Below are 16354 nucleotides of genomic sequence, written 5' to 3'. Positions count from 1 at the left end.
ACTAAGATGATATTCGAACTGAGGACTTCCGGAGTATTACAGGGGTTTATATACTGTAGGTAACATGTAAGTAAATCAGTCAGCAAAGGTAAGGGCTATGTACGAAGCATGTGGAAAGTCTATTACTAAGTGTAGCGGATCAAAGCAGTGAAGTCGGAAATGAAGTAGGAATGGACAGATCAATAAGCATAGCGGAAAGAACATAACCAGTAACCGGAGCAATAGCTAATCTAAAAGGAGTTAGGGGTGAGTGCGGAGATGAAGGCAGAGCGCCGGGCAGAATAGTAAGATGGAGGACCAGACTTTAATGGAGTAGATCCGGAATTCCGGATCCAGAGGTACGGGATATGACACAGACCTACCTTGCCGGTGAATTGGTTCATGAGATTTTCATGTCCACAATTCATCAATGACTGGCAAAAAACATGAACCTTGGACTCTTGGATATTGACACTTGCATTGCATTAGAGCATCTCACCAATGTGATGGCCACTGCATACTCCAATGCCGGTAGGTATGCCGGTCCATCACCACATTCTGGTCAACTAACCACCATACAGTTCATCTCAAAATAGACATGGTCAGATACAATGATGCCCTGGACAAAGATGAATCCGGTCGAAGTGCAAAATGAGAGCAGACCCTCTTTGACAGATTCCCCCCCCCGAACAGGAGCATTTCTTGACAACACCAGCTGTTGTCATTGATTCCGGAGGTAGAATCATTGTCTGGTATTTGCCTGGAGCAATGACTGCTATGATGATGGTCGGTCTTCCATTGATCTTCATTTGAATTTCAGCTCAGCCGGACATACATAACAGCAAGATATGCATGGTGCAACACATTCCATGAGTGATTTATTGAAGCACAGCATAACAACTGGTAGGACTGTTGAATGGAGGACCCATCGGTCTAACTTTCATCCAAGTCCGGATGGGAAGATTACACCCGGTTGCATCAATATATCCCCTGCATGGTTTCAGCAAGGAAGAGAGGTATGTCTGGTCCATATATATTGAAGTTGCTGGTTTGAAGTATTCTAGAAACATGGTTTTCCAAAGCTTGACCCGGAAGATGGGTTTTCGCCCAAGGTATCCGCTGCACTGAAAGGTGATGTCGGTTGGAACATTACGACCTCCCTTCAAAGGTCCGGTATACTAGTTTCGGCTGCACTTCGAGTCATGCACCCTGATCTTTATTGGGCCGGAATGGAAACCCAAGTCAGGCTGGGCGAATGGGCGACCCGATATCATTTGCATGAGATGTACCATCATCTACAACACTGGACATCCATATTCAATGTTGTGTCGGTCATATGCAATCACCAGACACCGCCTCATAGAGACCCAAAGTGCCAACTGGCAGCATTTGATATCATGATGACCACTGGTGTTTATCAGCCAGTTATCATGGATTTTATGAACCTCAGAATCAAATTTCTATATGACTCCAGCTCAATGTTGGCTTCATCATGTCACCTGGTGAGACATTACATGAATGTCGAAGAAGGCAACCGGATTGTCACTGCATGGTACATGCGAGACAGCATTCACAACTTTGTTAGGACTCCGAGTACAGAGTATGCAAAATATAGCAATGTAAAATTCAGCGACCCAGTGGAGATGGAATGGGTTTGAGGACTCTGGGTCAACGGACTGTAGATATTTAGACAAGTGATGTCATTCAAAGATATATTTCCGGTAGATCTTGTTTTGCTATACAATGGATCCCCCGGTTGTTCTATGATGGATATGCCAGTTACTGTATGGATGTACCGAATATGGTTTTTGCATGCATGCACCAGTCTCCATTGCACCCCACAGTACCGGCCCACCCACCTCCATTGCACCCCATAACGCCAGCCCACCCATCTGCATTGCACCCGGTAGCCCCAGCCCACCGGTCTTGATTTCATCTGGTTGACCAGCCCACCCAGTCTCCACCGCACCCCATAGCCCCGGCCCACCCGGCTCAATTTCACCTCCTTTACCGGCCCACCCGTCTTGATTTCACCTGGTTGACTGGCCCACCCGTCCTGATTTCACCTGGTCCACCGGCCCACCCATCTCCACTGCACCCCATAGCCCTGGCCCACCCGGCTCAATTTCACCTCCTTTACTGGCCCACCCATCTTGATTTCACCTGGTTGACCAGCCCACCTGGCTCAATTTCACCTCCTTTACTGGCCCACCCGTCTTGATTTCACCTGGTTGACCGGCCCACCCATCCTGATTTCACCTGGTCTACCGGCCCACCCTGTCTTGATTTCACCTGGTTGACCGGCCCACCCATCTCCATTGCACCCCATAACCCTGGCCCACCTGGCTCGACTTCATCTCCTTTACCGGCCACTGTTAAGGTTGTGCTCAAGGGAGAGGTTACTCAAAAGGCTTCGGCTTCAGCTCGTGCGCTGCACCCCTTACCCGAGTATGTGCCCTTTAATTTCCAGGGGACAGAGAGGAAGTCCGACAGAAGTCCAGGGAGTTCTGGAGGACTTAGTGTCGGTGGAGTTCGGCGGAACTCCAGGAGGTTTATACTGGGACGGAGTAAGGCTACTATGGAAGTCCGGAGTAGAAACTGAACAGAGGTTAGACTACCCTAAGGTAGAGCCGGAGAAGTAGTCCTAAGGTTTAACCCCTAAGACTCAGGAGGTGGACAAGAGATGAGACTCAAGTCCGGAGATTGCAGGAATGAGCAGAACTAAGATGATATTCGAACTGAGGACTTCTGGAGTATTACAGGGGTTTATATACTGTAGGTAACATGTAAGTAAATCAGTCAGCAAAGGTAAGGGCTATGTACGAAGCATGTGGAAAGTCTATTACTAAGTGTAGCTGGATCAAAGCAGTGAAGTCGGAAATGAAGTAAGAATGGATGGATCAGTAAGCATAGTGGAAAAGGACATAACCAGTAACCGGAGAGCAGTGTTCTAAAAGGAGATAGGTGTAAGTCCGGAGATGAAAGTGGAGCGCCGGGTGGAACAGGACAGAGAACCGGACTTTCATAGGGGAGAATCCAGAATTCTGGATCCGGAGGTATGGGATATAATGTTCGGAGGAAATAGGGGTAGTGTCGGAGGAGTGGAATAGAGTTCAGGGTGGAGGTAGCAGGGCTAGTCCTGCTGAAATGCACTTCGTGCATTGTTGGAGAAGGAGGGATGGAGCGGATGGGGAAACAGGGGGTCGGACTAGTAATAGGGATGTTCACAGGTGGTATTGGAGGTGCTCGTATCCGGTATGTGACACCCACCCATCTTGATTTCACCTGTTCTACCGGCCCACCCATCTGCACTGCACCCCGTAACCCCAGCCCACCTGGCTCAATTTCACCTCATTTACTGGCCCACCCGTCTCCATTGCACCCCGTAACACTGGCCCACCCATCTCAATTTCACCTCATTTACCGGCCTACCTGTCTCCACTGCACCCTGTAAACCGGCCCACTCACCTGTCTCCACTGCACCCTGTAACACCGGCCCCCTCATCTACATTACATTTCATCTTCTGGCCCACCCGTCTCCATTGCACCCTGTAACACCGGCCCACCCATCTCTATTTCACCTCATTTACTGGCCCACCCATCTCCATTGCACCCTATTCCCCGGCCTCCTCGTCTCCATTGCACCCCATACAGCCAGCCCACTCGTCTCCATTGCACCCCATTCCCCGGCCCCCTCGTCTTCATTGCATCTCATCTACTGGCCCCTTCGTCTCCATTGTGCCTTATTTACCAGCCCACTCGCTATCACACACTGGATTCACCACCATTCATAATCACCTATATAGTACATTGCTATACTACCATGTATACTATATACCCCCGGCCCATCTGTTTGCCTCGAATACACCACACCCTCGGCCCACTCGTCTATCACGGTACAATTATTGCCACCAGCCCACACCGGATGGCTCGTCTCTATCGGTACATTGTCACGCCCGGCTGCCCGTCTCAGACGGGTGAATTCACTGAAGGGGCTCGGACTGGAGCGTGCAGCGGATGGGTGCCTGGGAGGGCAGCGATGCGTAGGATGGCCCGGTGGCAAGCTTTTTGCAGGAGGAGTGGGGTGGGGAGAAGATTGGCGTGGACTTCTACAATGTCGGTTGCTGAGGTTCGCATAGCACCGGTGATGGCGATGGTGGCCAAACGCTGGACTGCAGATAGCCGTTTGGCGACGCCTATCAATCCTCTTTGCAAGGTGTTTGTTCCTTCATGGTACACTGGGGAGAACCATAGATCTGCCGCATAGATCATTTTTGGTACTGCAACTGCTAGGTAGAGCTGGCGCATGAGGCAGAGTGGTATTCCTTTAGCAGAAGTGGAGAGACGACGTAGCTGTAACACGTAGGCTGTTCCTCTCGCGATGGTGTTGTCTACTTGGGCTTTCCATCTAAGTTCCTGGTCGACAATGACCCCCAGGAAGCAGTGGGTTGAGGAGGGGCGGATGATTGCTCCTTGTAGGGTCATGTTAGGACGGGGTCTGCGTTTGTTCATCGAGAAGTCCATTAGTGCGAATTTATTAGTTTCAAAGTGGGAATTATGAGTCCTAGACCATTTGTAGCCCCCACCTGGGCGTTCGAGCATATCTGCTATGATAGCATGAGTCTCTGTGAAGTCATTCGCGACAGCAACGAAAGCCGTGTCGTCTACGAAGGCTAGAGTCAACTCTTTCAATGCTGCTTGACCTGCCCGGGGTCTGGCGACGTCTACCAGGTCTGAACTGTAGATAATATATAGGATCATAGAAAGGGGGTCGCCTTGACCGATACCGTTAGTGACCGAAAACCAGTCAGAGGTGAATCCGTCGAATTTCAGCTGCGTTTGACGATGAGTGAGGACCTGCTCTGTGAAATGTACTAATTCAGCTGGAATGCGCCTCATTTTCATGTTGTGGAGTAGGCGTACAACATCTACTTGTTGGTAATCTCTAGGCTAGCTAAAATCAAGAAGACGAAGACAAGACAAACCGAGACGAGTGTGGGTGACAGTAATGGTAATTAATACACTGATTGAGGGTTATGGAAAGTCAACTCCAATCGCTTCCGGGGCCCACAACCCGAGCTTTTGATCTCATGCTAGCGGCGATAATTATTTAAAAAGAGTCTCGACTCTAGGGCCAAAACTAAAGACTTACCCTGATCGAGATTGACATCTGTAATTGAACGGGGTAAATAGAACGTTCAAAAACAAGCCCAGCACTAGAGAATTACCTTCGAGGTTCTGCTCCTCGATGACTGCGTTGTAAACAAATGAATATGACGCTCGGCAGCAAAGTCAGCACTGGAGAATCACCTTCAGCATCAGGAGACTTGTAATACCAGGAAGGGACATCTAATTAGACGGTGTCAATCAGATACTGCAGCAGGCACGTTAGAATTCAACCTACAGAATGCGTTGATACGAGCTGGATGCCTATCTAGTCAGAAGGTGCGAATACCACAAGACACATCGAAACATACATTTGAGGTCCTGCTCCACGACGGGCGCTGCTGCCATCATCTGTACCAAAGCGACGGCAAAAAAAACAAAAGACAAAGAGAGCTTCATGGTAGTTATATAGGTAAGAATGTGTTACTTGGGGTGTTGAACTGCATAATCGATGCAGGGAGTGAAGCGTTTATATCTTTGGGGATTGTTTGGGGACCGGACCCAGTTCATAGACTGACTCCTGAGTCCTCGTGTCTTGTCATATCTGATCTGATCTATATTGTGTTCCGTGTTGCATATCTTGAGGCTAGAGCTCCCTTTTGACTCACCGTGCGTGTATAATATCACACAATGACCGGAGAGGTATGGTGTGACAGCTGGAATTAAATTTCATAATGATAATTGAATTGACTATATTTCATATTGAGTGATGAGTGACGTGCAATTTCCATGAGTCACTTACCTTCCACGTAACTTACCGCTCCAAAGTACTTCGACTCCCAAATCTTGAGAAGGACAAGGTATGTGCAAGCCTGCAAGGTAACGGTACTCAGTCATGCCTGACCCCCGGAACCTCCTCCCACCGAGAAAGGCACTTATGATGACGGGGAGCATTAAGGAACAACTCGATACAACACAACACGGTTTGACACTGTGAATGAGGATTTTAAAGTGCAAGCACCTCTACAGCTTAGAGCAAGACGCCCACCGTCTCTACAGCAGTCTACATGGAGCGTACTCCACACCATCAAACACCACCAATATAGCGAATGACACATGACAGCCCATCATTCCATTGACCACACCCACTGGGGTGTTTGAAGGTCATGAGGGCACCATAACCGCAATCTCATCCTTGCCCGATAGACAAAGTTTGATCACAGGCTCGTACGAAAAGACGGTTTGTCTGTGGGACATGCAGAACTGCATTATGTTGAAGACGATGAAGGGGCATTGCAGCGGCGTGCAGGCAGTAGTAGAAAGGGAATTGATGGCAAACGGTGATCACATCGGGGAGGTCAGCGCCTGCGATGGAAATAGTGACCAATCTCTCACCCAGGTTATCACTTCTCGGGGGTCAAAGGATTGGGTCCATTCATTGCATGGTAGATAGTATGCCCGAACATCCGTAACGACAGTCGGTCAATAATCGAACGCAGGGCTCGCGTAGTTTCGGCTGAGGTGAGAGTTCGCCAAGGTTAGTAGGAATGTCGCCCTGACCTAGGAATGTCATCACCGGATTATACCGCTACTACCTGTACAGTTCCGCAACAGAGGACATCCCACCTTTCAAAGCGCATTTTATCCCAAAATTTGTGGCAATATCTTCTGGGGGCCTCACAACCTTTCCTCCAGCGTTCTGCTCGTCGCTCAATTTAGTCCGGGCTCCGGATCAGTTTCATCAACTCCTGGAACTGTTTTCTGTCTTCGTGTCTGCTATCATCTTTCAAAATACAGCCCCATCAGAATTCTGGACTGGTCCTTAACAGTGTAGGATGCGAGAGGCGAGACCTTTCGGCTGCAATGTACATCCGATGCACACACACCTTCGGAGTCGAAGGGATGGCCAGAGCAATAGTACCGTGAGCTAAGTGCATTCCAGTTCTACGAGAGAATGAGACCAGAGTAACGACGTACGCGAGACGTGACTGTTCTGGCAGAGTGCATGGCGATGTACTGGAGTAGCAGCTCCACGTGAGAAACAGGACATGGTTTATGTATCCCTGCAGAATATATAATAATCGTAACATTCGACAAGACTTGAGTACTACCAGCCATATTTACCGGGGGGTACCTGGTTGTGCACCAATTTGACGCGAGTTGATGCAGTGCGAAAGTTGTGAAGATATAAGTCGGACCCATGTGCAGAGTCGCAGGATGGCGCGGATGATAACAGGGACCATCCTCAGTGTAGCCTTGATGGAGGTGGGGAGGTGAGCACCTGACTTGTCCTGGGCGTCTATAGAAACAGGAGACAAGTATTTTCATGAAGTGAATTAGCGCAAAACGCACAATAAGTGCACCCATCTTTGCAACTTAGAGCAAGTCATCCAGAATCCCTTCAGCCAAGTGACCCACACCTCGACCGTGAATGGGACATATCACGTTTCATTATATAAACACGTGACAGACCCGTCATACTTCTCCTTCCTCCTTCCTCCTACCAGTCTTCAGTCCCTCAACCCTCCCCGACGCCGCCACTGACGCCTGTGGTCTGCGTATGCTTAGGTCTGCCTGTGCTCTCATGCATGGACGAATTTGACCGTCATGGAGAGTGGCTTTTGCGCTGAGGATGTAACTGGGCTGTAGGAATCTATCATTGATATCTAACACTTCGCCACCAACTCCGAACATGCCACACGCCTCACCGCCATAGACACTCTAACAACCCTCGCGCGCAAAAACCACCACCTTCAAATTGCACATGTATTTACGCGTCCTCCTTCATGCAGGTGCATGGACACAAGTCGGGACTGCTCTTGATACCGCAGAGGCTGTACTTGGCCTAACGTTCGACAAGCTCATTGCGCACGTTCCATGGTATCATTCAGGTACCCTTCCCCTCATCTTTGGTCCTAATTAACTTGCTAATCATTCTACTCGTACAAATCCTCTCCCACCACATCGTCCCCAAGCTACAGTCCACATAACCCACCCACTAATACTTCTCCCGCTCACATTCCTCGTCACCGCCACCGCGAAACGAGTCTCAGTAGGCAGGAATTCCGAAGCGGGGATTGAGTTGACTTCATCGAGATAAACATGGCGCCTTGTAAATTTGCGAGCGTAATGTTTCGTCGACTGTAAAATCCATTGCCCCAATTAAAAGATCGTTCACCGACACTACTGCTCGAACACCTTATTACGACCAGCACAAGATCAGCCTGAAGTAAAAACCCCGTCACTCTCTGACTGGTTAGCATTTCAGCAACCTCGCCTACACCAGCACTGTTAGCAACCCGCACCCTAAGTCCATAAACAAGGAGACTTCGTGGAGATATGCGGGAACGATGATATCTGAGGTGATCGAGGACGTCAGCTGGCCGTACACCTCGCTCAATGCTTCGTAGCGGTCCGTCTGGAGCGTGAGGACCTGTGGAGCACGTTTCGTCGATCAACTTTGCGCATGAACACATGGTTGCGTCGCGGCTGACTTTTAATGGCTTCTATGGCACTGGTGCAAACACGTCTGATGAACGTAACGGGTAATCCAGCACAGAGGAATTTGTCTTAGGAAGAAATAAAACTTGGAGGAGAAGCAAGTGATTTGTATGTTGAATGAAGTTTTACTGAACCACTGAGCTGTGAGAGGCGAGGGTGGCGGCATATTATTGACATCCTGTGTCAGATAGCGCTTGTTGCGCAAGGGTAAGGGTAGCAAGGTATGATTGCGCCAGAGTACATAACGTACATTCCAAGAGAGACGGTATACTGATTGTTCTAGACACGACATGGGGATATATGATCTGGATTCTTAGCTGCGCGCAATGTGGACCAGCAAAGTAGTATAAGACACCATACAAAACGTACGTCTCACAGATGCGGCACTGACGGTGATGACATGCAAAGTGCTCAGGCAACCAGTCTCCAGTGACCCATAACTGTCAATATCAGCTAGTAGGAAGACCGGTGTTGATCGGGAGCGATTGGCTTTCAGCACGCGACGAAAACACACTCGCAGACAAGTCGTAGTTCAAGTCGCGCGTTTCTTGGGCTTCGGGGAGCGTAATGAGGCATAGTGTCGACTAAGGTGTGGGTCATAATTGTAATATTCTTTTGAAGGACCCGCGAGTGATACAACAAATGATCTACCGCCGGGACTGTGCAAGTTCTAAAACTGCAGTGAGCACGACTGGAACGTTATCGCGACAATTAGATGCCGGTGAAGCGGGGTTGAGAACTTGCGGCTGATAACCAAGCGCTGTCACTAGTGAGATTCGTGAGGTCCGCAGAACGAGGAGGGGAGAGGAGGGGAGAGGAACTTCTAAGAGAAGAAACGGGGACATGCAGATCGGCGGCGCGCTTGGCAGTTGTGACTGCGACGGCAGATAAGGAACGAAGCCACAAACAAATAATATCAAATACCACTAAGCTTTAGAGCCTGTTCGGTAAGTGTCCAGGAACAACGCTTGAAGGAGTAAAGTATGAAGGAGATCTGCTCGGACTTGAAAGTTACGCAACTTTTAGGAACCGAAATATTTCGGACAAGTAACGGGGGACGGTAGACTCCATTCTCAAACCTGCGTGCCGAGTCCGTAAATTTAAACAGGCAGCTGTCGATTGGGAATTTCCAACAGCTCAATGAGTACATTCGGAGGCACATATGTCAACACGTGAGATGGAAATAGCGGGTATAAGTTCGGCATACGGAGGAGATGGTTAGTGTTTTTCATGGTGGAAAGGAAAATCGGACCGTCATGCTGACATGACGCCGTCGGGTCGATGGAAACGCCAGCGCTAGGCGAGTTTCTGCAAAAGTCATACGAGGGAAGTTCTACAGGACTTGTTTTGAAATTTCTGAGAAAACATTATTGTGTGAGACTTACTGAGACTTGCATTCGCAATTTTGCATCCAGAACATGCATATCATACTATAGAGCGTGGGTGTCACTCGATAGCGTGAAGTTGAACAAGACAGGCATTCAGGATCCCAGTGCGTAATGGTTCATCTGTTACTAGGAGGGTAGCTCAGAGTGCGCGGGTGTCGCCCGAAACTGGATGGTCCTGGAGTGCGTTCAAACCTCGATATCTGGTTGGTCGAACTCCGGCACAAGGCCGGCAGCCTCGTGTGAGTCGTGTCTTCCTTCAACCGGGCAAGCGCCCACTTGTCTCTCAGCTGCATTCCACTACCATTCAACGAGCTGATCATAGTCCTACAACCGATTCGAACATCCATCCATTCGCTCCAAGCGGCCTTGAAACATTACTATCACTCCACAGATTGATCGTTTCCGAGCTGCCTAGCCTAATACCGTTGAACACACTGACTGGACAGCCTGACGCCCAAACATAGCTTCATTGAAACAATTCAAGTTACAGCTTAGACTTTGATTCTTCAATCAAGCGTACGTCCCTCGTGATAGCCGTCACCTATAAGATGTCCAACTGACACACTGTCGAACAGAACTAGTATTTTCCCGACGATTGCGTCACGTTTTATCATCAATCTCCGTCGATGAGTGACCAGGATCAGTGTCAAGTATCTCCTTCTCTTATCTCCTCTTATCTCCTCTCGCGGTCTGACCTCATTATTAACAGTTCCTCAATCGTCTGAAGGGCCTTGGGAGAAGCTGTCTCGGGTCGCTGTCTCGGGTGCTGAGTATGACTCCCCTGAACGCCAGCCGCATCCAAAATGTTTGGAAGGGACCCGGGTGGACCTTCTCGACTACATCTACGGATTGTTGGACAATCGAGAGAAGAGTCAAATAATTTGGCTGCATGGCACGGCAGGCGTCGGGAAGTCTGCTGTTGCGTTCACTGTAGCTGAAAGGATGAGATCTCTGAAAATGACGGAGGAGACGAAGATCGAAACAAGACTTGCGGGAACATTCTTTTTCTCTCGCAAGCACACACAACGCAGCACGACTGGACATTTCTTTGCGACGCTTGCCTACCAGCTTGCCAGAAATTTTCCCAGCATTCGGCAGGACATAAACAAAGCTATCCGCGACAATCCTGCGCTTCTAGACCCCGACACGTCTCTTCGCGATCAGATGGAGGCGCTCTTTTGCCGACCTCTCCGGAAGCTTCGAATCAGACTGTGCGAGTGTATGCCTCCGATGTTTGTTATCGATGCCCTTGATGAATGTAAACACGAAACCGTCGCTGACCTGATCTCCCTGCTTGGCCAAGCTCTTCGTGATCCACATTCTGCTCACGAGTCGCTTGGAAGAGCATATCCGTAGAGCCATTCGAAACGACGAGATGCGCTCACCGGTGTGCGAGATACCAGTGAACACTTCTGGGGAGGGCGTTTTTGGGACCATCTCATTAGACGGCGCAGATGTTGACAACGACATCTATATTTTCTTGCAACATTCCTTCAGAAACCTGCAAAGTCGTCATCCCGATTTCCCGCAGCCCACCGCGGATGAGCTTGCACGCCTGGCAAGCCGAGCAGGCAGACGTTTCATCGTGGCGAGTACGATGATGATGTTTATCGATGATGGATACAACGATCCCCGGGATCGGCTTGAGCTCTTGCTCGAGCTAACGAGTGAATTGCTGCCAGGAACGGAGGTGTACGAGTTATATGATCGCATCCTTTCCACATGTTCTAACCCCAAGCGGGCATACCTGCACTTGTCCGTTGTCGTGGCCCTTGCTGATCCTCTACCGATCTCACAAATTTCTCGACTCCTTGGCCCTGCTCAGGGCATTGATGTCGAGATAACACTAATGCAACTACGTTCTGTCATGGATATTCCTACCGACAGCAATCTCCCCGTGAATATATATCATTCGTCCATCCGTGACTATGTTTCCGACCCCTCTAACTGCAGCCTCCCCCAAGTACGCGATATTCCATCACCCCATTCGCTACTCGTTCATTCCTCTCTCTGTTTGATGGTGAAGAAAATTCCGGAAAGCACGGCCCTCCTCGATGCGCTCTTAGAATTGACGGAGCACAGCCAAACTATGCAAACCCACGACTCCCAGAGTTTACAACAATTATTAGCCTTCGTTGTCGAGCCACTAGAGCCACTCCATGTTCTTACGGGTCTGCTATGGCTTCGGGGAGTTCGCGGTCCGGGTTCGCGGTCCTGGCTAGAAACCCCGGATGGATGTGTATGGCTGCAGACCCAAGGAGGGAATGACTGGTTGCGGACGGATGAGGGGGAGAACTGGCTGCCCACTCGCAATGGGGGGAACTGGCTGCAAACGCACGTGGAGAACACATGGCTACAGACCGAGAGCGGGGGAGAGTGGCTGCAGAGTGGGAGAGAGTGGCTATGGGCTCAGAAATGGCGACAAGTCGCTGGACACTCTGGCGAGCCAAAATGGCTAGACACCCAGAGCGAGCGAGAGTTTCTGGAGACCAACGGAGGGGAAAAAGGGGCTGGAGACCGAGAGAGAGTTGCTGGAGACCAACGGAAGGCAAGAGTCACTGGAGACCGAGAGACAGTTGCTGGAGACCAACGGAGGGCAAGAGTCACTGAAGACTGAGAGAGAGTCGCTACTGACCAACGGAGGGCAAAAGGGGCTGGAGACCGAGAGACAGCGAAAGTGGCTGGATACTCCAGGAGGGCAAGTGTGGCTGTGGACCCCGAGGGCCAACAGAGTGCGAGAGTGGCTGCGGACCGACAGCGGGCGAAAGCGGCTGCAGGCAGAGGGTGGCCGAGAGTGGCTGGAGACCAACAGAGTACGAGAGTGGCTGCGGACCGACAGCGGGCGAAAGCGGCTGCAGGCAGAGGGTGGCCGGGAGTGGCTGCGGACCAACAGCGTGCGAGAGTGGCTGCAGGCAGAGGGTGGCCGAGAGTGGCTGCGGACCGACAGCGGCCGAGAGTGGCTGCAGGCAGAGGGTGGCCGAGAGTGGCTGGAGACCAACGAAGCGCGAGAGTGGTTGGAGACCAACAGAGCGCGAGAGTGGCTGGAGACCGACGAAGCGCAAGAATGGCTGGAGACCGATGGAGCACAAGAGTGGCTGGAGACCGATGGAGGGCGACAGTGGCTGGAGACCTACGGAGGGCCATGGTGGCTGGAGACCTATGGAGGGCGACAGTGGCTGCAGACCTATGGAGGGCGACAGTGGCTGCAGACTGACGGAGGGCGATGGTGGCTGGAGACCTACAGGGGGCGATGGTGGCTGGAGATCTACGGAGGGCGATGGTGGCTGGAGACCGAGGGAGGGCGACGGTGGCTGGACACCGAGGGAGGGCAACAGTGGCTGCAAACCAAGAGAGGGCAACAGTGGCTGCAGACCGAACGAGTGCAACAGTGGCTGCAGACCGAGGGAGGGCAACAGTGGCTGCAGACCGAGGGAGGGCAACAGTGGCTGCAAACCGAGGGAGGGCAACAGTGGCTGGAGGCCGAGGGAGGGCAACAGTGGCTGCAGACCGAGGGAGGGCAACAGTGGCTGGAGACCAAGGGAGGGCAACAGTGCCTGCAGACATGGCCAGGGCAAATGTGGCTGCAGACACAGAGCGGGCGAGAGTGGCTACAGACGCCCCATAGTCAAGCATGGCAGATGACTTTAGCATCTGTCTGGGTAACAGTGGATGAATTCTCGAGCACATTGGAAGCCGTCAGCGAGTACACAATCATCCCAGAAATACCTTTACGGCCAGCTTCTCAAGTCATCGAACAGTTCAAGAACTTGCCGGATTTCTTGGGCTTTCCGGCTTTCCTGGCATTTCAACCCCAGGATCACCCTACACATGCGTTCCAAGAAGATCGTCGTTTACCAGACATAGAGGTCATCTACTGCTATGACGGCGTTTGCAATTTTTGCAAAAGAAGCACGGGAACAAAGCCGATCAACCTCTGACGCTCTGAAGTACGCATGTCAAAATTGGTCTTTCCATCTCTCGCGAGCTCCTAGTCCATGGAATGGCAGGCTCAACGCTTTATTCAAGCTCTTCTGGGATCGTCACTTGCTCGCCTGGCTTGAAAGGCAGTGGTGCTTGAAAGGCTTGCGGTCTTGTCTCCTTGTTTTATCTGAAGGGCAGAAACTTGCAAGAGTGTGTGTTCTCGATGATTTTCGTGATTCAGTACCTGACCTGCGCATATAGGAACGCCTCGAAGCTCCGCCGGGGCCATCTCAGTCATGAGTCTGAAGCTGTCGATTTTGTACATCCCGTCACGCTGTCTTGTTATTGCGCATTAATTATTTTCATATCATTCTTTTATGTTGCTCCAGTGTCTTTAGCTTTCATTCGAAGTATTTCCAGCAGATCCTCCGTTTCCAAGTCATCGGGCGAGAGAAATAAACGTGTTGATTTTTGTCATCCCCTCCGACTATAAATTGAACAGTATATCAGGACCACTTGTTGGCCAGTGGGGGTGTATACAGTACCTCACGATACACCACAACTGCCAGCGTATGACAGGTCAACACTAACGGCACCAATAGATTGTGTAAAGGTAAAATGTGCGCTAAGCAGATTGTCACCGCCGTGAGGCACGGGCACTCCTCGCGCGCTGGTTCTCAAACTGTTGTTTGATGCCCGCATAGCCTGCCCGGTCGACTCGATGTAGATAATATGAGCCACCTCCGCTACCCCATGAAACGCTGCCAGAGCGGTAGGATCGTTCAGAGACATCAAAGATCGCGCTTATATCATCCACCTGCGAAATTCACATGAGATAAAATTTATGAAGAGTAGGCATCGTCACTCACGTTGCGTTCAGTAACCCGTGCATTGAGAGAGGAAACGAACGGCTTCAAGGAAACAACAATGGCGCCCTCTTTTAAATCAAGAAACCGCGGGCGTAATGCTTCGTTTACTGTAATATGATCAATATTTTGAGGCACAAATAAAAAAATTCACTGACGCGACTGCTGGAACACCTTATTATTAACCAGCACAACATCCGCCTGAGGTAGCAACTCAGTGACTCTCCGACTAGTCAGCATGTCTCCTTCTTCTAACTCCACCTCTCCTATCGAAAGTCCCCACATCCTACACCGCTTCTTAATCTGCCTCAGCTGCTCTCTCCCCACCTCCGCGGGAGTAGGCATCAGCTCAATTCCGTAGCTTCTGCAGCACGTTTCCAGGCTCGCCTGCACGAGCACATTTCCTACTCCACATCCCAAGTCCAAAAACAAGGAGTCTTTGTGGAGATGTGTAGCAGCAATGATATCCGAGGTGAACGAGGGTAACAGCTCGCCGTACACCTCGCTCGAAAATGCTTCGTAACGGTTCAACTTCAGAGCATGCGGGCCCACGGAGCGTTGATATGTTTCGTCGATTATGCGCATGAGCACCCGGTTGGGAATCCCGCCTGATGGCCAATTTTTGATAGCCTCTATGAGTACATTCGGAGGGGCCGGTGCAAACGGGTCCGATGGAAGCGGCGGGTATTTCAGCGCACGGAGGAGCTGGTTAATATTTTGCATGGTAGAAAGGAAAAGCGGACCGTCACGCCGTCGGATGGAACGCTGGAGGATACGCAAGTGATTTGTTCCGCAAGGGTCGTACGAAGGGAATTTTACAGGACTTGATTGCTCTGAATCACCCGAGAGCTGCGTGAGCGGTGAGGATGGCGGTGTATTATCGACATCTTGTAGAAAATCTGTGGGTAATGTTCCAAATAGCGCTTGCTGCGCGGGCGTAAGGTAGCCTGGTATTGGATCAGAATCCACGCTTGTAACTGGTGATGGTAGTAACGTACATTCGAAGATAGTATATAGGGATTGTTCTAAGCACATGATGGGGTTATAGTGATCTGGGTCCTTAGGAGCCAGTAAATAATAGCTGCATGCAATGTGAATCAGTAAAAAGTAGAATAAGACACCGCGCGAAACGCACGTCTCACAGGCATTAGCATTAGGATACTCGAGTTCAGCAGCAGGATAAGATTCAGCTTCAAATGACGTGTCGCTGGGATCGTCCGAATTCTTGAAATCTGCAATAAGTATAAATTCAAATGAAATCTGCAAGAGATGCATGGACTCTCACAAGTCTTGTATGATCGCGACAATATCTTTATTACAGACGCGGCACTGACAAAGTTCTCACCTGGCGACCCGTCCTCAGTTATCCACAACTGTCGATGACGAAGGAGATCAGGCGGGGGAAAAGTTGACGTTGATCGAGAACGACTGCTTCGGTATATAGACTCGATATCAAGAGTCTCGGAACGTTGTCGACTTTGAGCACGCGACGAAGACACGCTCGTAGTCGCGCGTTTCTTGGGCTTCGGGGGGTATAATGTGGGCTCGGGCGCGATTGACAATATTCTAGGTCGCTTTGAAGGACCTGCTATA

The 16354-nt window shown here is 50.5% G+C and overlaps 3 protein-coding genes across 3 annotated transcripts; 2 read left to right on the top strand and 1 right to left on the bottom strand.

Moving 5' to 3' along the window:
- Nucleotides 1-7646: 7646 nt before the first annotated feature.
- Nucleotides 7647-8651, top strand: EDB91DRAFT_1138000 (uncharacterized protein; the record flags this gene model as incomplete). Its single annotated transcript, XM_041318876.1, has 4 exons — nt 7647-7976; nt 8061-8447; nt 8496-8515; nt 8577-8651. Coding segments are annotated over exons 1-2 (244 nt in total), but the record flags the coding sequence as incomplete, so codon positions are not given.
- A 4961-nt stretch (nt 8652-13612) lies between these two features.
- On the top strand, nt 13613-14222 carry EDB91DRAFT_1137983 (uncharacterized protein; the record flags this gene model as incomplete). Its single annotated transcript, XM_041318875.1, is given in 3 exon segments — nt 13613-13823; nt 13882-14156; nt 14162-14222. The coding sequence occupies 2 exon segments, from the start codon at nt 13613-13615 to the stop codon at nt 14154-14156; spliced, it is 486 nt and encodes a 161-aa protein (XP_041176477.1). The 3' UTR covers nt 14162-14222.
- A 310-nt stretch (nt 14223-14532) lies between these two features.
- EDB91DRAFT_1237708 (S-adenosyl-L-methionine-dependent methyltransferase) lies at nt 14533-16036 on the bottom strand (the record flags this gene model as incomplete). Its single annotated transcript, XM_041321614.1, has 4 exons — nt 14533-14712; nt 14765-14871; nt 14920-15842; nt 15897-16036. The coding sequence occupies 4 exons, from the start codon at nt 16034-16036 to the stop codon at nt 14533-14535; spliced, it is 1350 nt and encodes a 449-aa protein (XP_041176476.1).
- Between the last annotated feature and the right edge of the window lie 318 nt (nt 16037-16354).

This window comes from Suillus paluster (assembly GCF_016628075.1).
Source record: "Suillus paluster strain FC165 chromosome Unknown EDB91scaffold_31, whole genome shotgun sequence".
Lineage (NCBI taxonomy): Eukaryota > Fungi > Basidiomycota > Agaricomycetes > Boletales > Suillaceae > Suillus > Suillus paluster.
This window is presented reverse-complemented; position numbering and strand designations above follow the sequence as displayed.